The sequence below is a fragment of the Cervus canadensis genome, chromosome 6 (assembly GCF_019320065.1).
Source record: "Cervus canadensis isolate Bull #8, Minnesota chromosome 6, ASM1932006v1, whole genome shotgun sequence".
Lineage (NCBI taxonomy): Eukaryota > Metazoa > Chordata > Mammalia > Artiodactyla > Cervidae > Cervus > Cervus canadensis.
In genome coordinates, this window is record NC_057391.1 from 37,643,686 (window position 1) to 37,667,665 (window position 23,980).

Below are 23,980 nucleotides of genomic sequence, written 5' to 3' on the forward strand. Positions count from 1 at the left end.
CAGTGGTTAGGGCTAGGCACTTTCACTGCTGTGGCCCAGATTTGATCCCTGGTTGATGAACTAGGATTCTATAAGCTGTGTAGTGTGGACAAAAAAAAAAAAAACCAAACATACAGATTTATACTCCAGATTCTAGACTTAGAAATGCAGAAACATTCCAATTTATTCCTACCCTGACACAATGAAGAAAAGTGAGAGATAACCTAATGCCAAAACAGGTTTATTGCTTATTACACACAAAAGAATGTGAGCAACTTGCAAGTATTCAATATAAAAAGACTCAGGACAACTTGCCTTCTTTTCACCCTAAGAAAGCATACCATCTCCAGGCAAACAGAGTGCAATCAAACTTAAAGTTTACATAACAGACATACTTTAAAGAAGTCCCTGCTATTTAGGAAAAACGACAAAACTGTCTAAAAGTAAATGAAATGAAAAAAACTTAGAACTGTTACACTGATTCCTGTAGTAACATTAACTATTGCTTGTCTATAACATAAGATAGACTGAAAACTTAAATTGAAAAATAAAGTTGGATTTTTTCAGCTTTATTGAAGTATACCTGATAAACTTACTTATTAGTATTTTAAAAAGGAAAAAAGTTCTGATAAATTTGTTGGGTATCATTTTTTTTAAACTTCTGGCTAAGAGTTTTACCAACCCCCTTCAAACCAAAAAATACAACAAAAAAATTTTAAGTATAGGTTCTTCCAGACACTAAGTCCAAAATTTTTCCCTTCTTCAAATCTTTTAAACCCATATTATGAGAAATAATTTAGTCTGGCCACAGGGAACATTTCTACAGAATGACATAATCAGAAAATCTACTTCTTCCATTATTTAACTTATTCATTCCCATCCTAATCAAATTCCAGGAATACAGAAAGTAAGAGGATATAATTTTCCCTAAAGACTGTGACTGAGGTAAAACTGAATTTACAACATGAGAAACTTAAGCACTGAGGAAGGCCCTGATGGCAGAGGAAATAAGCCACCTTAATGGCTTCAAAAACAAATTGCAGATCTCTAAGGCAGATTGGGAGAATCTGGATTTAACCAGGAATCAGTCTTTTCCAAAGCTGGGCAGGGAGGAAGTGTGGGAAGCACAGCTTTTCTAAAAGGATGAAAAATGCCACTTGGAGACACTCTGGTTTCCTGAGGAAGGGAAGGAGACACTGAAACATCTTGTTTTGTACCTTTTAGATCTTCCTTGTTTTCCACCATCAATAACTGTTCTATCTCCTCTTTCAAAGATAAACTTGTCTTAAATTCTTGTTTAGGTATCTTGAGATGTTCTTTCTGAGTTATTCTCTGGTCTTTAACCCCCTCTGACTCAGGGTAATTTAGGTTGTAACTGGAATCCTCGCTGGCATCTTCCTTTGTGGGAGGTAGATATTGAGGCTCTACCGTGGTTTGTTTACTCTTAGATTCTTCTTTCAGTAAATTTACATCCTCATGAGATGTAATATTTGGAGCTTTATCTTGTGTAGAATTTTTACAAAGTAAGAAACCTCGTACTTTTCCCTCTTTCCCTGCCGTCTCTGTCACGGATTTCTTTGGATGCAGTACTGTCCTTATTAGGAGTCCCTGCGCATTTACTCTATATTCTTTTGCCGCTTTCTCTCTGCGCTGCTTCTGGAAGTCCTGGAGTTGAAGCAGTTCCTCGGGGAGCTCCATACATGTAGGCTAAGAAAAGAAAATGAACACAAGTCTACTATAACTAAACTTCTGAATATAGTCCTTAAAATCACTTCTACTAAACAGTATTTGGCAAGCAAGTATCTATTCAAATATGTTCTTATGGCACCCTCTAGTGTCTTCAACTATAATAGTACTACTTTTTGAGTAATTTAAAATATGTTGAATCCAGTTTTGTATGTTGTACATGTGTGTATACATAAAGATTATACAAAAAAAGTAAGGGTCCATTCCAATCTTGCCCCAACTGCCTTAGCAGGTACACCCTGTAAAAAGCAGCTTTTTGTGAGCCTCCCAGAGACAGCCTTTGCATATTTGATTTCTTACTAAATATCTTTTCATTCGATTATATTTTTCATTTTTTATTTTCCTCCAACTTTTTATTTTGATAACTCTAAAAGTATTTAATACAAATTGCAATATTATATTTTTTCCATCTTTATTTTTCCAACTAAAAAATTTGTCTTAAGAGATTTTTCCATGTTGGCAATTTTAATGGCTGTATGGATATACCATATTAACAAAACCGTTGTTATGGATGGATATTTGGGTTGTTTCCAGTATCTTGTCATTACACAAATGCTACAATAAAGGATATATTAAGAAAATGTGCTCTCTGTTATGAGGCAAATAATTTTCCCCAGGTTGCTTGCCCTTTGACTTTGTTCACAGTATTTTCACTATACAAAATTTTTGAAGTCAAATTTATTTATCTTTTTTGAATTCTGAGTATTTCTGTTGCATAGAAAAGCAACCTCTCATACAAATCAATAGCAAAAAAATAAATAATCTAATTTAAAAGTGAGCAAAGGACTTGAATAGACAATTTTCCAAAGAAGATATTTAGATGGCCAACAGGTACATGAAAAGGTGCTAAATATCACTATTCATCAGGGAAATGCAAATCAAAACCACAATGAGATATTATTAACACTTCTTAAGATGCCTATAATCAAAAAAGACAGAAAACAAGTATTGGTGAGGATGTGGAACAAAGGGAACTCTCATACACTGCTGAGAGGAATGTAAACTGGTACTGCTACTATGGGAAACAGTATGGAGGTTCCTCAAAAAATTAAAAATAGAACAATTATATGGTGCAGCAATCCTATGTCTGGGTACATATTTGAAGGATTATGAAAACAGGATCGTAAAGACACAGGTACATTCCTTGTTCACTGTGTCATTATTAACAATAGCCAAGATATGTAAACAACCTGTGTCTATCAAAAGACAAATGAATAAAGATGTGGTGTATATATATACACACAATAGAATATTTTTCAGCCATTAAAATGAAGGAAGTCCTGCCATTTGTAATAATATATTTGAACCTGGAGGGTTATGCTAAGTGAAATAAGCCAGAGAGATAAAGAAAAATGATGCATGGAATCACTGATAGATGAAATCTTAAAAAAAAAGGAAGCATCAAACATGTTACTTCATGAAATAGAATATAGAATGGTGGTTCCCAGGGGTTGAAGGAAAGGGAAATGGGAAAATGTAAGTCAGAGGGTAAAAACTTACAGTTGTAAGAATAATAAGTTCTGGGGATCTAATGTACAGCATGGTTACTATAGTTAATACTTGAAAGTTGCTGAGAGTATATCTTAAGCATTCTCAGCACACACACAGAAAAAAGGTAGCCATGAGGTGATAGATGTGTTAATTATCTTAATCTTGGTAATGATTCCACAATGTATGTCGTATCATAATGATGTACACTTTCAGTTCAGTTCAGTTCAGTCCCTCAGTTGTGTCCGACTCTTTGTGACCCCATAGACTGCAGCACGCCAGGCCTCCCTGTCCATCACCAACTCCCAGAGTTTACTCAAACTCATGTCCATTGAGTCAGTGATGCCATCCAACCATCTTATCCTCTGTCACCCCTTTCTCCTCCTGCCTTCAATCTTTCCCAGCATCAGGGTCTTTTCAAATGGGTCAACTCTTCGCATCAGGTGGCCAAAGTATTGGAGTTTCAGTTTCAACATCACTCCTTCCAATGAGTATTCAGGACTGATTTCCTTTAGGATGGACTGGTTGGATCTCCTTGCAGTCCAAGGGACTCTCAAGAGTCTCTCCAACACCACAGTTCAAAAGCATCAATTCTTCGGTGCTTAGCTTTCTTTATAGTCCAACTCTCACATCCATATATGACTACTGGAAAAAGCATAGCTTTGATTAGACAGACCTTTGTTGGCAAAGTAACGTCTCTGCTTTTGAATATGGTGTCTAGGTTGGTCATAACTTTTCTTCCAAGGAGTGTCTTAATTTCATGGCTGCAGTCACCATCTGCAGTAATTTTGGAGTCCCAAAAAATAAAGTCTGCCACTGTTTCCACTGTTTCCCCACCTATTTGCCATGAAGTGATGGGACCAGATGCCATGATCTTAGTTTTCTGAATGTTGAGTTTTAAGCCAACTTTTTCACTCTCCTCTTTCACTTTCATCAAGAGGCTCTTCAGTTCTTTACCTTCTGCCATAAGGGTAGTGCCATCTGCACATGAGGTTATCGATATTTCTCCCGGCAATCTTGATTCCAACTTGTGCTTTATCCAGCCCAGCGTTTCTCATGATGTACTCTGCATATAAGTTAAATAAGCAGGGTGACAATATACAGCCTTGATGTACTCCTTTTCCTATTTGAAACCAGTCTGTTGTTCCATGTCCAGTTCTAATTGTTGCTTCCTGACCTGCATACAGATTTCTCAAGAGTCAGGTCAGGTGGTCTGGTATTCCCTCTTTCAGAGGGAATTCTCTTTCAGAATTTTCCAGTTTGTGGTGATCCACACAAAAGCTTTGGCAAAGTCAATAAAACAGAAATAGATGTTTTTTCTGGAACTCTTTTGCTTTTTCAATGATCCAGCAGATGTTGGCAATTTGATTTCTGGTTCCTCTGACTTTTCTAAAACCAGTTTGAACATCTGGAAATTCACAGTTCACGTATTGTTGAAGCCTGGCTTGGAGAATTTTGAGCATTATTTTACTAGGGTGTGAGATGAGTGCAGTTGTGTGGTAGTTTGAGCATTCTTTGGCATTGCCTTTGGGACTGGAATGAAAACTGACCTTTTCCAGCCTGTGGCCACTGCTGAGTTTTCCAGATTTGCTGGCATATTGATGCAGCACTTTCACAGCATCATCTTTCAGAATTTGAAATAGCTCAACAGGAATTCCATCACCTCCACTAGCTTTGTTCGTGGTGATGCTTCCTAAGGCCCACATTGACTTCACATTCCAGGATGTCTGGCTCTAGGTGAGTGATCACACCATTGTGATCATCTGGGTCATGAAGATCTTTTTTGTAGAGTTCTTCTGTGTATTCTTGCCACCTCTTCTTAATATCTTCTGCTTGTTAGGTCCATACAATTTGTCCTTTATTGTGCCCATCTTTGCAGGAAATGTTCCCTTGCTATCTCTAATTTTCTTGAAGAGACCTCTCTTTCCCATTCTATTGTTTTCCTCTATTTCTTTGCACTGATCACTGAGGAAGGCTTTCTTATCTCTCCTTGCTATTCTTTAGAACTCTGCATTCAAATGGGCATATCTTTCCTTTTCTCCTTTGCTTTTCGCTTCTCTTCTTTTCACAACTATTTGTGTACGGCTTCCCCAGACAGCCATTTTATTTTTTGCATTTTTTTCTTACGGATGGTCTTGATCCCTGTCTCCTGTACAATGTTACGAACCTCCATCCATAGTTCTTCAGGCACTCTGTCTATCAGATCTAGTCCCTTTAATCTATTTGTCACTTCCACTGTATAATCGTAAAGGATTTGATTTAGGTCATACCTGTATGGTCTAGTAGTTTTCCCTACTTTCTTCAATGTATGTCTGAATTTGGCAATAAGGAGTTCATGATCTGAGCCACAGCCAGCTCCCGGTCTTGTTTTTGCTGACTGTATAGAGTTTCTCCATCTTTGGCTGCAAAGAATGTAATCAATCTGATTTCTGTATTGCCCATCTGGCGATGTCCATGTGTAAAGTCTTCTCTTGTGTTGTTAGAAGAGGGTGTTTGCTATGACCAGTGCGTTCTCTTGCAAAACTCTATTAGCCTTTGCCCTGCTTCATTCTGCACTCCAAGGTCAAATTTGTCTGTTACTACAGCTGTTTCTTGACCCCCCTTCTCTTGCATCCCAATCCCCTATAATGAAAAGGACATCTTTTTTGGGTGTTAGTTCTAGAAGGTCTTGTAGGTCTTCATATAATCATTCAACTTCAGTTTCTTCAGCATTACTGGTTGGGGCATAGACTTAGATTAGCGTGATATTGAAGTGGTTTGCCTTGGAAACGAACAGAGATCATTCTATTGTTTTTGAGACTGCATCCAAATACTGCATTTTGGACTCTTTCGTTGACTTTAAGTATACATAATTTTGTCAACTCTTCCTCAATAAATTTGGTGAAGACATTTTCCTACTGTGAGATAATTTTCTTTTAATACTTTTTGCCATTAATTTCATAATTCCATTTTTTTATATAAATACTTGATCCATGGGATTTACTTTGGTGTAGCAAAATATGTAACAATACAACTCTGATTTTCCTCCTTCCACAATGGTTAGTCAATTGTCTAAAGCCATTTACTAAATAATCTTTTTCTCACTGATTGGAAAGTCTACCTTTATCCCAATCATTACTGATATATATGAAATCTATGTCGGGGTTCTCTCCTTTCTTCCACTGATCTGCCTATACATGTATCACTGACATTTAACATAGACATATAATATGTTTTAATATCTGACAGGACTATTCTTCATTATGCCTATTCATCCCTATAAACATTATAGTCACAGTTTACCAAAATAATTACAGTTTTAATATTTTTCCTAGAATAAAGTTAAATTTAAAAGTTAATTCAGGAATAAGTGATAGGCAAAAATACTTAATGTCCCCACACATTTAAATCCTCTTTTACACCATTCAGTAATACTTTAACATTTTCTTCATCTCTATATAATCTATTTTTTGTTACAATTATAAATGAATGTTTTTCTCCCATTATATTCTCTAGCTGTATAATTTTATGTTATATTTGTACCCTTTACCAAATTGCCTTTTTGTTTGTGGCAGTATTTTCCAGTCGATTCTCTTTAGTATTTGAATGTATCATGAGTAAGTCATAATTCCTGTTCCTCTTGTTCAATTTTTATAGCTCATTTTTTCCTAATCCCACTGGCTAATAGCTTCAGAAACTACTAAAGTAGTGGTTATAGTCACCAATTTTGTATTTTGATATTAATGTTCCCAATCAAATATTATGTAGTCTTCTTGCTTGAGATATGCTTTATCATGTTAAAGTATCTATTCCAACTTTAATCAACAATGTACATAGAAAATTATCAAATTTTTTCAGCAAATAACAGTGAGAGTAAAATATTAAAAAGATAAAAAACTGTCCTTTACAGTGATAAATGAAAAACATTAAAATTCTCCAATCAAACTAACTATACAAGGACTTTTATGTTGTTCTTTTTTTGTTAAATGGTGAGAGCAAAATACATAAAAGTTACAAAATAACCTCCTCAGCATTTATGAGATAATCTTAAGGCCTTCTTGGCCCTAGTAAAATATACAGAATTTAACATAATATAGTCGCTCAGTCATGTCCTACTCTGCGACCCCATGGACTGTAGCCTGCTAGGCTTGTCTGTCCATGGGGATTCTCCAGGCAAGAATACTGGAATGGGTTGCCATGCCTTCCTCCAGAGGATCTTTCCAACTCAGGTATTAAACCCAGATCTTCCGCATTGTAGGCAGATTCTTTACCATCTGAGCCACCGGGGAAGCCCATAATATTTTCTATCAATTACTAAATATTATGAACATAATATTAAACCATGCTTGTAACTATAATCCAGAGACACATTAATGGAAAATATAGGGGTTTCCATGGTGGCGCAGTGATAAAGAATCCACCTGCCAATGCAGGAGACATGAGTTTGATCCCTGATCCAGGAAGATTCCACATGTGGCAGAGTAACTAGGCCTGTCCACTACTTTTACTGAGCCTGTGCTCTAGAGCCCAGGAGGCTGCAACTACTGAGCCCATGTGCCGTAACTACTGAAGCTCACATACCCTAGAACCTGTGTTCTGCGACAAGAGAAGCCACAAGAAGAAGTCCAGATACCACAATGAAGAGTAGCCCTCGTTCTCCACAGCTAGAGAAAAGCCTGTGCAGCAAAAAAGATCCAGGACAGCCAAAATAAAATAAATCAATACTTCTAAAAATAAAAAAGCGTGATACACTGAATGGAGTTTGTATCAAAACTGCTATTATTTTATTTAGGACTTTGCATCAAAATTCCTAAATGAGAATGGTTTAAAGCAGCAGCCTGAGAACTTTTTATGTAAGGAGTCAAATAGCAAATATTTCAGGCTTTGTAAGCCACAAACATGGCTTCTGCACACTTTTTTTTTTTTAACAACACTTTAAGACTCTACAAATCATTTTTAGCTTGTGAGCTGTATAAAAATGGGCAAGATTTGGCCTTAATGCAATAGTCTATCAACAATATAAGTTTTCTTATATTGTGCTGGCTTCATAAAAATAACTAATGAAATATTAAATTTATCCTTTCTTTGAAAGACATATTTACTGGAAATATAATTTAATATTTAACAAAGGAGTTGGGACTTCCAGCACATCAACTTTTAGTTTTATTGAAATGCACGTCACCAGTTGTATCATATGAAATAAGTGTCAGTGATCATAAAAAATATATGTATATTTATACATATATAAATACATATAAATATACATATATATAACACATATATACATGGTAAAAAAAAAAAAGTGCTCAAGTAGCTGCATTAAGCCCTTCAAGAATATTTACCATCAAGTCTGCTGAAAAAAATCTGGTGCAGCTGTGAAGACTGGGTATCACTGTGACCCCCCATGAGAAAGCAGAAGTCTTGAAAACAAAGCCACAGAGTGGTACCTACCTCCATGCCTCCAAGTCGGTCTGCAGACCCTTCTCGGTAGGTGTTTAGGTATCCGTCCACCAGGGTAGTTAGGTCAGACATCATTTCATCCAAGAGTACCAAGCGAAGGGGGAGCAGGTAGGTAGCTTCCAAAGCCAAAATTTTCAGCAAAGAAGGTGAAAGCGGTCGTGTGAACCACAGTTCTGGGTTTTCCTAGAAATATCAAAACAATTTTCTCAGAATCTTAAACAAAACTTTAAAGAATGGTTTATTTAAGTTTTGCTTAACTTAAATCACCATTACTGTCATTTTCTTCAGTTATTACCTTCTACTTTCACACAATGGGTAGCCTTCTGAGAATATACACACATACACAAACATACTGTGTGTATACATTTGAATGTGAGTATGTAATGGGGGAAAGATGTGGGGGAGGGAGGGAGGGAAGAAGGTGGATAGGGGGAAAGAGAGAGAGGGCTTGAGAGAGAGATCAGGGCTTCTCACGCAAAACTGGAAGCAGCAGGACTGATTATATGGCCAAAACTGCAGCCAATATGATCATGACTTAAGTTTACATGCAAGGCTATTAGAAGCTGAAGAAAATCTATCTAACTTTGGGGGAAGTAATTGGCATGATCTTTGTTCCAGTGCCTTAATCCAAATTCCCAATAAAATCCCCCCTTATCCAACTTGAAAATTTATTTTAAAGTACTTTAACCAACAAATCTGGATGCTGGTTTTTTTCCCACTTGAGACCACAAACTGCTCCCATTTGAAACAACTAAGATTTTGGCAATGTCCATATGCTTTTCAGAGAAGCTGTCATTTTTCTATTTAATATGCTAATAATCCCACTCACAAGACACTTGAAAATATTAATGTCATATGCGACATACTTTAATACTCACTCGAATCCATCTTTGTCTCACTTCCAGAAAGGAGAGATGTTTAGGGGCTATTTTAAGGTGTCTGATTAAACTCTCCTGTAAAGTACTAATGCAGTTTGGAAGAAAGCCACCCGTTTCCACGGAAAATTGAAGGACATCTGCTACCTGTGGCATTCAAAAAGAACAAACAGACCAATCCATAGAATATATTACAGACAGCTATCTCATGACAGAAATATATTTGGAGAAGTGTCTTTAAATACCATTTTTCCCAAGAATCCATGTGACAGACAATGCCATCAGAAAATTTTAAGTTGTTAGGTTAACTTATTCCGAAAAATTAGAAAAGAAAAAGGACCACGCAACTTTAATGTGTCCCTATTTTCTCTTCCACTTCTTTTATTTGCCCACGTTATGATTATTTATTACTCTTTGGTGCCTTTAACAAATGGGGAAAGGAAGATAAAATTAAAGGATCACTTCTACTTATTAGCAACTCTGGCAAAGTTTTGGTAAGGAAAGCTAATAAAATTAAGAATTATAATCATTATTTATCTGTGTGTGGTATGCTAAATAATGGCCCCTGAAGATATCCACATCCTAATTTCTGGACCTGTGAATATTATCGTAAATGCAAAATGGACTTTGCATCTGTGATTAGTTAAGGATACTGAGATAGGGAGATGAATTATCTGGGTGGGCCCTAAACATAATCACAAGTGTTCTTATACGATGAGGCAGAGGGAGATTTTATTACAGTCAGAGGAGAAGGTGATGTGATGATGAAACAAGAAATTTGAGCGATATACTTTGAAGATGGAAGGAGTCACAAGCCAAAGTACAGGTGAAAGCTGAAAACGCAAGGAAACAGATTGTTCTCTCACAGCCTCCAGAAGAAACTAGCCCTGAGGACACCTTGACTTTCACCTGGTGAAAATGATTTCAGATGTCTGACCTCCAGAACTGTAGGAGAGTAAATTTATGTTTTAAGCCACAAAGTTTATGGTGATTAGTTACAATAGCAACAGAAAACTAATACACTGTGTTAAAGGAAGACAAATTGAAATAATTCTGAATTCCTGCTTCTCGCACTATGAAAATCTGAAAAGAAAAATATGGAAAGACATGCCAGGGACTTCCCTGGTGGTCCAGTAGTTAAGACTTAGCCTTCCAATGCAGGGGATGAGGGTTTAATCCCCAGTTGGGGAACAAAGATCCCACATGCCTCATAACCAAAAAAAAAAAACAAAACCAAAAAAACCCAAAACAGAAAATAGAAGCAATATTGTAACAAATTTAATAAAGACTTTTAAAAATTAAAAAAATGACAGGACAATGTCTTCATTAGACAACATATATGGGCTCTAATCAAGAAGCTGAATGGCCTCAAGGGAATGATAAGCAATTCTTTTACAATATGGAGTTAGCAAAGAAGCAATCTCTATACAGTGAATGCTCTTGAAAGAAGACCCACAGGTCTTCTGGCACAAAGTTCATTATAAGCAGATACATAAAGAGCAAACTTCAACCACATACAATAACATAAAGTTGAACTTTTAGGAATTTCTGTTTAAAAATAATTGGCTAACTCGTTATTTTAACCCCCCTCAAAGGTTCTAGGTTTATATATTCAAGATCTTCCTTTCATGGCATTAATCTAGAAGATTAGAAGAACTTAAATAATACATAATGAAAATTAGTAGTTTTATGGCTCTCACAGACAAATCAGAAACCCAGATTAGCTCTAAATCTAGTATAGTCTAGGAATTTCTCTAGGTCCTTTAGACCAGAGAAAAATCACTTATCTCCAGGGTATTTGGGGCCAGAATAGGCTTTGGGGGCACATCTAGTACAACCTGCATCCCTGAGCTAGAAGCCCATTAGCCATTAGCCTTAACTGATACCCGGTGGCTTAGATGGTAAAGAATCTGCCTGCAATGCAGGAGACCCAGTTTCAATCCCTGGGATGGGAAGATCCCCTGGAGAAGGGAATGGCTACCTAGTCCAGCATTCTTGCCTTGAGAATCCCATGGACAGAGGAGACTGAAAGGCTACAGTTCGTGGGGTCGCAAAGAGTTGGACACAGCTGAGCAACTGTCACTTTAACTGATACATGTGTGATAAAGGCATAGACATGACTGCTTACCTCACAGTAAGAGTCTGTGTCAGATTTCCAAATAACCCTAAAATTGTTCGAGTTTCTGAATGTTACAGAGCTTAGAGCTTGCTTACTTGAAAAATTCTGGAGCAAAATGAAGGGAAAAAACCCTAAATACTTACTAATAACTTTTCTGCAGTGCTTCTACAGTTCACCAAATGTTCTCACATATTGTACAAACATATTACAGAAGAAGTGGGCAGGAATGAGGCACACACAAAAAGACTTCAATCACTCATCAGACAATGCTTATTTTCTACAGAAACCATATGTACAATAGATTGATTCAAGCGTTTCCCTACATGTACCTGGGTGTCAAAGACATTATTCAGCAAAATTCCATACTGATGAGAGAGGCAATCAGAAAGCCAACGACAATCATGGATAACCTAAGGAATCAGAAGACAGAGTTATTAGAACCTTGTTATTACTCTTACTAGCAGATGAATCAGCTTACACACTCACCTTCAAAATTCTCTTGTCTTCTAATACCATCTGAAGTCCATTGTTGAAAGCACGACTTCCCAGAAGGAAAATGTCAAACAAGTAAACCCGGCTATTTGTGGCCACCTGCAATAGACCATCCAGACACATATTATAAGACAGAGCTAGGGAAGAGGAAGACATGAAAGAAAGGTTCAAGAAAGACCTGAAAATAATATTTAACATCCACATTTTTAAAGTAAACAATATGCACTCATTGACTCTTAGGGAAATAGGTTTAAATTTATCTTAAGTTAAAAAAAAAACCACACTGGAATCAACAAGTCCACATAGCTATTTTTTTTTCACACTGCTATATTTAAAATGGATAACAAACAAGGTCCTACTGCATAGCACAGGGAACTCTGCTCAATGTTATATGGCAGCCTGGATGGGAGGGGAGTCTGGGAAGGAATGGAAATGTATATGTAGGACTGAGTCCCTTTGCTGTACACTTGAAAATATAACACTCTTAATCAGCTATACTCCAATATAAAATAAAAAAGTTTTTAAAAAATCCACAAATACACTATCTCTGTGATCTTTCAAAGGAAAGAAAAGGACAAGTTGGTGGTTTGGCTTTTAGCTTTTTTCTTTCTCAATGTTTTACATTTCACCTGTGGCATCCTAATATTCCGGAATTATAGGTTTAAGGGGAACTAACAGTATTTAATTCTCAATAACACAAAATGCTATTTCTCTGAATTCCATAACATGCATGGTCATGTTAGGTGTTACATAAAATTACTCAGAAGATCCTTGTCCTCTAGCAGTTTAAAACAGGCAACAACATGCTGGCACAAATGGTAGGATGTGAAATACTGTCATTTTGATCAATTTTATACAATTATAAGAATTATAGGCTGTTTCTGATCATAAAAGTCACAAAGGTTATATAGTTGTATAATGTGCTGAGTCAAAGAATAAAGGTAAGAACAGATCCAAATAGGCCTTGAGAGCCAGTTATGGGACAGGCGGATGGCATCTTTGTCATTTCAGGAGCTACTGTTGGTACAGTTACAATTACCAGGCCAACCAGGCACCCATTCTCAAATCTTTCACGTTTTTGCTAGAATGTGACACCTGAAATAGTCAATCTCTGCTCTTTCTCTACCTCTTTAATTATAAAAATTGAATAGACACATTACAGAAGCTTGGAAAATAATTCTTTGCTAGACTGCAAACTCTGTGAGAGAAGAGATTATGTCCAACTCACCACTCGTAACTGAAGCAACAACTAGAACAGAGCCAGGCCCGTGGACGGCTGTTATCCATCTTTTCAGTGAATCAGTGCATCATGCAGTACAACACTCCCTTCTTTTTTTTCCATATAAAAATGTATATGACTCTAATAATATGCATTCAAATCTATACCCTGCTTTTTTCTCTCATAAATTTTCAAACATTTTTCTATACTATATTTGTCAATTTTTGGCAGCCACATAAGATCTATCAAATATACTGTATTATCTCCTACAGTTAATTATTTAAGTGGCTTCTGACTTTTCATCACTATAAATGCTGCCAAGATGAACAGGTTCGCACAGAATTAATTTTTTCTCCATATTTTGAATTATTTAGGATAGATTCCCAGAAACAAACCTGAAAAGTGTGCCAAATGATTAAAAAAAAAAAACCTTTATGACTCTAAACAAATATTTGCTACCTTCACCTTAGGACATAATGTTATATCTGAAAATATTTGACAACAGATGAAGGTTAAACATTTAAATAATGTAAAGTCAAAGAAAAGCAGTCAGAAATACTGACAGAAAAAAAGCAGATTAGGAAAAACAAAACAGAACAAAGAAAGAAACACAAAATGAAAATAAAGGTATAGGAATTGAAGGTGCCAGATACTAAGAAAAGTGAGGAGCTAGAAATAAGGTGATGGGCTGAAGGTCTGTATAAGTAAGTCTCTAAGTTACCCCTTTCCATTCCCATGGAGGACAGAAGATATATTCTCTGGATAAATCCAATGAGACAGGCTCTAGGGTTGGGAATATAAGATATAGAAGAGGGCAGGGGGTTGGTAACGGAGTCAGAAATGAGTCTGCACACTGCATTCTGAGCCTCCAGGCCTCTTCCTTGTAGTTTCCAGCTTGGCATCACCAGCTTGCATTGGAACAAGAGGATAGAGGGCTCCAGGAAAAATGGCTTCAACACAAAAATGCAGCCCAGGTTATCAGAATAGACGTAAGCCTGTGAAAAACTATACCAAGGGGAAAATATGGGAAGGCTTAGCCACAAATGAAAGGAAAACAAAGCTAGTAAGATGGCAATTATCAATTCTATGAAAAACAAAAAGTTGGGCAAGAAAAGAATAATCTTACTGGCTCAACAAGGAGCAATGATTACATAGTCATAATCACATACAGCCTGAATCCTGTCTTAATCAAAAATTGGGATATAAATTCCCCCCCCAAAAAAAAAACAACAAACAACACCTCACCAAAAACACTAATTTAAAAAGACACACAACCCAATGTTCAAAGCAGCATTATTTACAATAGGTTATTACCTGGAAATAATCTAAGTGTTCATCAACAGGTGAAAGGAAAAAGAAGTGGTGGGAGACGCACGCGCGCGCGCACACACACACACACACACACACACACACACAATGGAATACTACTCAGTCATAAAAAAGAACACACTTTTGTCATTCACAGCAACATGGATGGACCTGGAAGGCGTTACCAGACACAGAAAGAGAAATACTGTAGAATATCATTTATATGTGGAATCTAAAAAATACAACAAACTAGTGAATATAACAAAAAAAGAAGTCAACTCACAGATATAGAGAACAAACTAGTGGGGAAATATAGGGGTAGAGGGGAGCAGGAGGTACAAACTATTGGGTGTAATATAGGCTCAAGAACGTATTGAACAACATGGGGAACACAGCCAACAATTTTGTAATAACTGTAAGTGGAAAGTAACCTTTAAAAATTATATAAAAATATGGGTTTCTCTGGTGGCTCAGTGGTAAAGAATTTGCCTGCCAATATAGGAGACACAGGTTCAGTCCCTGATCCAGGAAGATCCCACACACTTAGGAGCAACTGAGACTGTGCACCACAATTATTGAGCCTATGCTGTAGAGTTCAGGAGCCTCAACTACTTAGCCCGCTTGCCCTAAAGCCCAGGCTCCATAAGAAGAGAAACCACCACAGGAAAAAAAACCTGTGCACCACAACTAGAGACTAGCCCCTGCTTGTCACAACTAGAGAAAAGCCCATGCAGCAATGAAGCCCCGACACAGACAAATTAAATAAACTAATCAAACTATATTTAAAAAATCAGTTGTATTCTTATAAAAAGTTATATAAAAATAAAAATTCTTAAAAATTGGGATATAGCTACACTGGTAGGCTCTATGGAATATGGGTGTTACAGAGAGCAAAATCTTTATTTAGTATAATAAAAGTTAATAATTTGTAAAACTAATTAATAAAGAGAGAACAATGGCAAATTATCAGAAAAAGGAAAACAGAAATATTTCAACATGTTAAAAGTCACTGCCTCTGTATTTTGTGTGTCTGGTTCCCTGGTTTTTGAGGCTGCTACCAGAGGATGCCCCTTGATGGCACGGCTCTGGTGCTGGGGTGGCTTGTATTTCTAGGTCCTACAGGACTGTGGCAACTGGAGGGAGAGTTCTTGGCAGGCTACCACAACCCCTGCCCAGGGCACTACACAGACAGTGGACTGGGGCACATACTCCTGTCTTTCTGTGAAGGAGAGCTCTTTGCTTGTCCTGGAGCTTCAGCCTGAGGGGCAGGTACCAGGGTTGGTACACTTTAGTGGACTATGGAGTTGCACTCAAGGAACATAAGCTATGAACTCCATCTTAACGCTTTCCCTTGCCCCAGCTTGCCGATATCACCCAGAAGAGTGCTAATACATTCATCTGGAACCCTGATTTCTGTAACTGCCATGAAGGGGACATCTCCAGATTGCCCAGCTCTATTGGCCAACAAGGTTTATACTTGTGGTCCCGTCAGTTCAGTTCAGTACCTCAGTTGTGTCCGACTCTTTGTGACCCCATGAACCGCAGTACGCCAGGCCTCCTTATCCATCACCAACTCCAGGAGCCCACCCAAACCCATGTCCATTGAGTCAGTGATGCCATCCAACCGTCTCATCATCTGTCATCCCCTTCTCCTCCTGTCCTCAATCTGTTCCAGCATCAGGGTCTTTTCAAATGAGTCAACTCTTCACATCAGGTGGCCAAAGTATTGGAGTTTCAGCTTCAACATCAGTCCTTCCGATGAACACCCAGGACTGATCTCCTTTAGGATGGACTGGTTGGATCTCCTTGCAGTCCAAGGGACTCTCAAGAGTCTTCTCCAACACCACAGTTCAAAAGCATCAATTCTTTGGCGCTCAGTTTTTTTAATAATCCAACTCTCACATCCATACCTGACCACTGGAAAAACCATAGCCTTGACTAGACGGACCTTTGTTGACAAAGTAATGTCTCTGCTTTTTAATATGCTGTCTATGTTTGTCATAACTTTTCTTCCAAGGAGTAAGCATCTTTTTATTTCATGGCTGCAATCACCATCTGCAGTGATTTTGGAGTCCCAAAAAACAAAGTCTCTCACTGTTTCCACTGTTTCCCCACCTATTTGCCATGAAGTGATGGGACCAGATGCCATGATCTTAGTTTTCTGAATGTTGAGCTTTAAGCCAACTTTTTCACTCTCCTCTTTCACTTTCATCAAGAGGCTCTTTCGTTCTTCTTCACTTTCTGCCATAAGGGTGGTGTCATCTACACATCTGAGGTTATTGATATTTCTCCCGGCAATCTTGATTCCAGTTTGTGCTTCATCTAGCCTAGTGTTTCTCATGATGTGGTCCCATAGGACTGTATACATTTGCATACTTTAAAAAGTTGATGGCCGAGGGTCTCATTTCCAGTCGCCCTGAGTCTATGTGCTGAGATCATCTCCATGGGGACACTGACAGGTCTCGGGATATCCTCAACTACTGGGAGTTATTAAAACAGGCTGCTTAGACAGCAAAGAGGTTTGAAAGACAACCAGGAGCCGAGGCAGAGTTGAAGAACAAGGTAGGCTGATGTAAGTCTTCATTCAAATGACGGAGGACATCGGTTGGCAATTCAGCTGGCTTTTTTGGCCCACAAACCCTTTAAATACCAATCCATGGGGCCCTAGTGGTGAAGAATCCACCTGCCAATGCAGGAAACTAAGAGACAAGGCTTCAGTTCTTGGTTCAGGAAAATCTCCTGGAGGAGGGCATGGCAAACCACTCCAGTATTCTTGCTTGGAGAATTCCATGGACAGGAGAGCCTGGCAGGTTACAGTCCATAGGGTCACAAAGAGTCAGACACAACTGAAGCGATTTAGCACACACACCCCTTAAATACTGATGCTGCTGAGTTTGATTCAAATGTGGTTACCCATCCTATAGCTATTCAAGGCTCAGTACAAACTTCTTTGGATATAATAGAGACCCTCATCTGACATCTCCTTGATCCAGGAAAATGAAAATGACGTGGCAGAAATCTACTGTGGAAAGTTACCAACCAGAAGGAAAGATAAATTCTCTGTATATCTAAGGCAAGAGAACAGAGCTGAGAAAGAAGACCTTAAGTAGAGCCTATGAGACATCACCGATGATTATAAAGCTCTTTCCTTTTGAAAATAATAAACTGAGTACGAGGAAACTGAAAGACATTCCAAACAAGTTACAGGACAGCAACACTGGGGTGACATAAAAAGACAATTAAAATAAATTTACCAGTGAATCTACAATTATTTCAAAAGTTTTAAGAACTCTCTCACCTGAAGCCAACATAGTTTCCCATGACGACACACATTAGCTCCTTCTGCTGCCACACTCAGGACACTTTGCTTCTTGATGTGGAGCATCTGGTGAGAAAAGAAAGAAAATAAAAATCTCCAGGAAATAAATGCTGCAATTATGACATCATGAATGGTACAAGTAAAATTGCTAGATGTAAACAAATTGGATCATACTTTTTAAACTTACAAAATCCCAAACACGTTTGCTTCATGCACACACAAACACATACACACACATCACACTGAATACCTCTGATCTTCTTTTCAGTGTTCACAAAGTTATTCCACAACTGGAAAATAAATCATTCATATCGCAAATGCTAATAAGAGTTGAAAACTCAGATACCTTTTGTAACCACTGATGTTACAGTGAAAAATTTCTAGTCCTTATGGAAAGATTCTTCATGCAAAAAACAGCAAACTAATACAGGGAAACTTACTGTACCAAAAGGGAACTCATGGTGGCTGAGTCTCACAGTATCTACTGCTCAGAATGAGAAAAACACAGACTCAACAGATCCTTTAAAGCCTTGAATTCATTAAATTATTCAAAACTGAAATAAGAGTATCTCTCAAACACATGCTGGTCCTCTTATTATCTACAATCTTATCATATTTCAAAACATTATACAATTCTAAAATCCCTACTCCATAATCCATGAAAATATCTATATGGCAGAAGATTCTCCCCATTTTACAGGTAGATAAATTACTCAAGAATAGAAAGGCAAAGCAATGTACACTAGCACAATATCTTTCTTTTCAGAGCATAAAGTTTTCTATACTCTGCGTATCTTTCATCAATGATTAAAAAAGGGGACTGAATTTCCATTCCATTCTCAATCAATCAACAAGAAGGCTGCAAAACCAGGAAAAAAGGCTGTATTTCCCTATTGATGAGAATTTCCAACCAGCTCTTTAAATTTCCAGAGCAAAGGTTGTTCTCATCTTATTTTTGGCTGCTGTCATGGATCCTTTAAAGCACCTGTTGATATATTAAAAACTTCTTGTAACAATTAAAATGACAATGGAATAGCTATTTCTCTAAAGAAAATATACAATGGGAAAAGAATCTTGAAAAAAAAAGAGTAGATATATGTAGAACCAATTTACTTTATTGTACACCTGAAATTAATACATTGTAAGTCAACAATACTCCAGTAAAAATTTGTTAAAAATAGCCAATAAGCACATGAAAATACGTTTAATGCTATTAGCCTTTAGGGAAATGCAAATCAAAACCACAAAGGTATATTATTACTTCATACCACTAGGACGGCTATAGTTAAAATGACAGATAATAAGTGTAGGTGAGCATGTGGAGAAACTGGAACCCTCATGTCCTGCTGGTAGGAAAGTAAAATGGTGTAGCAGCTTTGCAAAACAGTACCAGCCAATCCTCAAAGAGTTAAACACAGAATCATTATATGAACCAGCAACTCCACTTGTAATTATCTATCCAGGAGAAATGGAAACATATGCCCACACAAAGACTTGTACACTGTCTGTTCACAGCAGCATTATTCATAACAGCCAAAAAAGTAAAAACAACCCAAGTGTCCCTTAAATGGTGAAAGGATAAATGAAATGTGGTATATCTATGCAAAGGAATACTATTTGGCAACAAAAATATATGAAATACCAATATGTGCTATAACAGAATTTGAAAATATTATTCTAGGTGAAAGAAGCCAAACCAATCACAAATAACCATACATTGTATGTGCTCATTTATATGAAATATCCTAAACAAGCAAATTCACAGAGGCAAAAAATAGATTAGTGGTTGCCAGGGCCTGGGGACTGAGGAGGGATTGGAGGTATTGGCTAAGGAATATGGGGTTTCCTTTTGGGGTATTAAAAATGTTCTAAAATTAATTGTGATAATGGAAGTACAATTCTGTGAATATGTTAAAAGCTGATGAAGCATACATTTTAAATTGTCAAATTTTATGGCAAGTGAATTATATTTCAATAAAGCTGTTTTTTATAAAAAAGAATCTAGTTGAAAGTTAACACTCCATTAAAAAAATATACCTGGGCACACATGAGCATAAGCTTGCATCTAAACAAAAAAACCTAATGACTTCCCTAACGTCTATCTGTGAATCATAACCTAGGCTGAATAGTTAGTTACTGCCACATGTCAAATTAATAAATCATAAATAAATTGCCTAAACAGAGCATCCAGTCTTAAAAATATAAGTAAAAAAATTTCTGACTCCCCTCTAAAACTGCCAATGACTCTCTATCTTACTCAAGCAAAACTTGAAATCCTTATGTCTAAAAATCCCTATCTGATCTGCTTCCTGCCCACTTCCATTTCTTAACACTCTTGCACTGTGGTCCTTCCACAAGGACCTCCCTGCTGCCTCTGCACACAAGTCAAGTGTGTTTCAGCTACAGGGCCTTAGCTCTTGCTAATCATGCCTTCTTTAACTTTTTTACCTATATATCCACATGATTAGCTCCCTTACTTCTTTTAAGGTTTCTGCTTCACTGTCACCTCTTCACAGAGGTTTTCTCTGTCTACCCTAAATAAAATAGGAACTCCTTGACATTCTATTCACCCTAGTACACTTTTGTTTTCTTTATAGCATTTATCAATTGACATATAATTATTTATTTTCTTGCATTAAAATAAGCTTCTTCAGGGCTGGAACTTTATCTTTTGTTTTTTTCTGTTTTTCATACAGAATTTTTAAAATTAATTTTTGGTCATGCTGAGTCTTCATTGCTGCCTTTGGGCTTTCTCTAGTTGCAGTGCTTGGGCTTCTCACTGCATGGGCTTCTCTTGCACAGGCTCTGGGTGAGCAGGATTCAGTAGTTGCAGCACATAGGCTCAGTAGTTGCGGCTCTCGGGCCCTACAGGGTATGCTCAGCATTATGGCGAATGGGCTTAGTTACTCTGACGCACTTGGAATCTTCCTGGACCAGGGATCAAACCCATGTCCCCAGCATTGGCAGGCAGATTTTCATCCACTGGACCACTAGGAAAGTCCTGGAATTTTGTCATTATTTTATCCCAGACCTCAGAACAATGCCTGGCACAAAGCAGGCATTCAGATATTCTGTTAAATTATTAGGGAAAACACTGATCTTACAATAAGAGAAAAATTTATGAGACATAGACATGATACCCATTTGCAGACAATGCTGAGGATGACTAAGGGCAATACTTACTGCAGCACCAAACTTCTGCTGGAACTGATCAATGACTGTGTATGTCACCTCCTCTTCCTCTACAGGAGAACAATATTATATATATTTGTCTTCCTTGACAACAGAATAGCCCTCCCACTAATTTTAGCCATACTCCTAAACTCCAACTCAACAGCAACTCAAATGTCTAGAACTACTGACACTATGTCTAGAATACTGAGAACTACTTCATTATCACCTGTATCAGTCCACCCCACTATTAGCATCTGAATTGTCAACTGAGAATAAACAAAAGCCCCAGTGATGATAATCTCATAAAGTGAAATATTTACTCATTTCCTGTGATAATCCATGTTTCCCTCACCATAGGTTTATGTTTTGAATATTTCAAGACAAGTACTTCATTTTTTTAAAATTTTTTATACAGTTGTTAAAGGTTATACTCCATTTACAGTTATTACAAAATAGTGACTATATTCCCCGGTGTTGTACAATACATCCTTGTAGCCTATCTTACACACAATAATTAGTACTTCCCATCCCCCCCCTCCATATATCACTCCCTGGTAACCACTAGTTTGTGTTCTGTATCCATGAATCCACTTCTTTTTTGTTATATTCACTAGTTTGCTGTAATTTTTAGATTCCACATATGTGATAATCATACAGTATTTAAGATGCTCCTATATTGGGCACATATATATTTATAATTATTATATCTGGATTAACCTCTTGACCATTATGTAGTATCCTTTTTTGTCTCTTAAAACAGTCTTTGTTTTAAAGTCTATTTTGTCTGATATGAGTATTGCTACTCCAGGTTTCTTTTGATTTCCATTTTCATGTAATACTGTCTTCCATCCCCCCATACAGTATTTAAGACATATGCTTTCTAAAAGCATATTCATAATAAAAAATAGCATTTTAAAATTAATTAGTTCCAGTGATGGGCCAATGTCCACATATTTGGAATTCTCTGGATCCTGAAAATTATTTTTCTAATTATGTAATTTAAAATATTAGAGGTATAACATAACATATACTAATGTATCTAGAAGGAAACACAGGAGGAAATCTTTGTGAATTTGAGTTAGGAAAGATTTCTTAGACATGACATCAATAGCAAAATCCATGAAAGAAAGAAAATGGATAAACTGTATATCAAAGTTTAAAATGTCTTCTCTTCAAGAGATGCTTTAAGAGAATGAAAAGGCAAACCAGAGACTTGCAGAAATATTTGCAAAGCATGTATTTGAGAAAAGACTTGTATCCAGAATATATATAAAAAAAAACTTCCAGCACTGAATAATAAGAGAACAGTCAAATAAGAAAATGAACAAGATATGAATAGACATTCACCAAAGATGTTCAGATGTCAAATAAGCACATTAAAAAGTCCTCAACATCCTAAGTCATTAGGGAAATGAAAAAAAACAACCAACCAACTTCCAATGGTTTCTCTTCTCACTGCAGAGTAAAAACCAAGCCCTTTTAATGATCAACAAAATCTTCCACGATCCACTCACCCCACCTCATCCCAGACTGTTCTCCTTACTCCAGCTACACTCATCTCCTTACATCAAATCACGGCATATTCCTCTTTCAGGCCTTTGCATTTGTTCATTATTTATGCCTAAAAACCAGTTCCTCCGATATTCATACATTTTGATCCCTCACTTCCTTCAAAATTTTACTTTAAATGTCACCATTTCATTGAGACCTTTTCTGGACACCCCAAAATTGTAAATCCACCCTCTTCACACATTTCTTCTCTTTCATTTTTTTTTTCTACTTAACATGTGGCACCAGCAAACTACATAGTATACTAATTTATCTTATTTAGTGTGTTTCATGCACCATAACTCAAGGAGTGTAGAGATACCAAACTTTAGTATCCCCAGTGCCTGGCAGATAGTGTGCATGCAAATATTAAATAAATGAATCACAATCTTTTATCTTAATTTGGACCCTAGAAACAATGTCCTAGCTGAGAGTTCCATATAGAACTCTGAGTTTGAATCTGAAGAATTCTGAATCACAAAAAAGCCTAGAAATTCAGAGCCCTAGTACTCACCAGATGGGCTGTACTTGAGGTCACTCAGAAGAGAGGTTATTGGCACCTCAGGAGTAGGAGAAGCAGGCTTCTGTACATTTAGGTCTTCATCTTTTATTGTATCCACCTTGGTTCTTTCTGTATTTAGACTATAATTACATAAAACAACACTTAGGTGAACTTGTTCTTTGTTGTTAATGCCATACACACATCAGTGGTAAGGACTCTGGACCTTTCATAGAGAACCCATTCATCCACTGCTTACACTGATTTGAAGATACCATCTACCTGTTTCCTCATTTTAGGAACTACACAACTAGTGAATTAGAGTTAAGGTTTCCTACCCTAATATGTATATTTGGGTAACATCATAATTAAGAAAATCATTCCATCATACCTAACAGAAGAAGCCTTTTCTCTTACTGCACCGTGTTCCACTTCATCCAGTAGTTCCACTGTAAAATAACCAGATGGATTTCAACAGGGCTTCCAACCTGAAAGCAGTTTACTACTCCTCTCTCACCCACACCCACAGTTTGATTATGTAACACAGACAGTAACTGGGAATGAAATGTTAGTCCATAGATGACTTCACCGACCAGTAACAAATAGAGCAGAAAAGACCAACCAAAGTACTGAAGACCCTTAATCTACATAGCTTTCTTGGTCACTTAGCAGGATTAGGAACCTCTCTACATGTCCACTTTACCCTTTCTGTTCCAGGGCACTGTTGTGGTCAAGCAGATTGGTTCTAGAGATATCTTTTCTTTCCTTTTTATCC

At 37.1% G+C, this 23,980-nt stretch overlaps 1 protein-coding gene across 3 annotated transcripts in view; it reads right to left on the bottom strand.

Moving 5' to 3' along the window:
- Positions 1-204: 204 nt before the first annotated feature.
- Positions 205-23,980, bottom strand: part of EXD1 (exonuclease 3'-5' domain containing 1) — a 38,293-nt gene continuing 14,517 nt past the window's right edge. For 2 of the 3 annotated variants that reach the window (XM_043471520.1, XM_043471519.1), the window contains 9 exons: positions 23,597-23,654; positions 23,221-23,348; positions 21,168-21,226; positions 17,964-18,050; positions 12,133-12,237; positions 11,976-12,056; positions 9,531-9,674; positions 8,644-8,835; positions 205-1,686 (listed from right to left, as the gene is read on the bottom strand). In XM_043471520.1, the coding sequence (XP_043327455.1) occupies positions 1,027-1,686; positions 8,644-8,835; positions 9,531-9,674; positions 11,976-12,056; positions 12,133-12,237; positions 17,964-18,050; positions 21,168-21,226; positions 23,221-23,348; positions 23,597-23,654 (1,514 nt within the window). In that variant the 3' untranslated portion in view covers positions 205-1,026. Of the gene's footprint in view, positions 1,687-8,643; positions 8,836-9,518; positions 9,675-11,975; positions 12,057-12,132; positions 12,238-17,963; positions 18,051-21,167; positions 21,227-23,220; positions 23,349-23,596; positions 23,655-23,980 lie in introns of all 3 variants that reach the window. The other variant, XM_043471518.1, reaches the window with a different exon arrangement.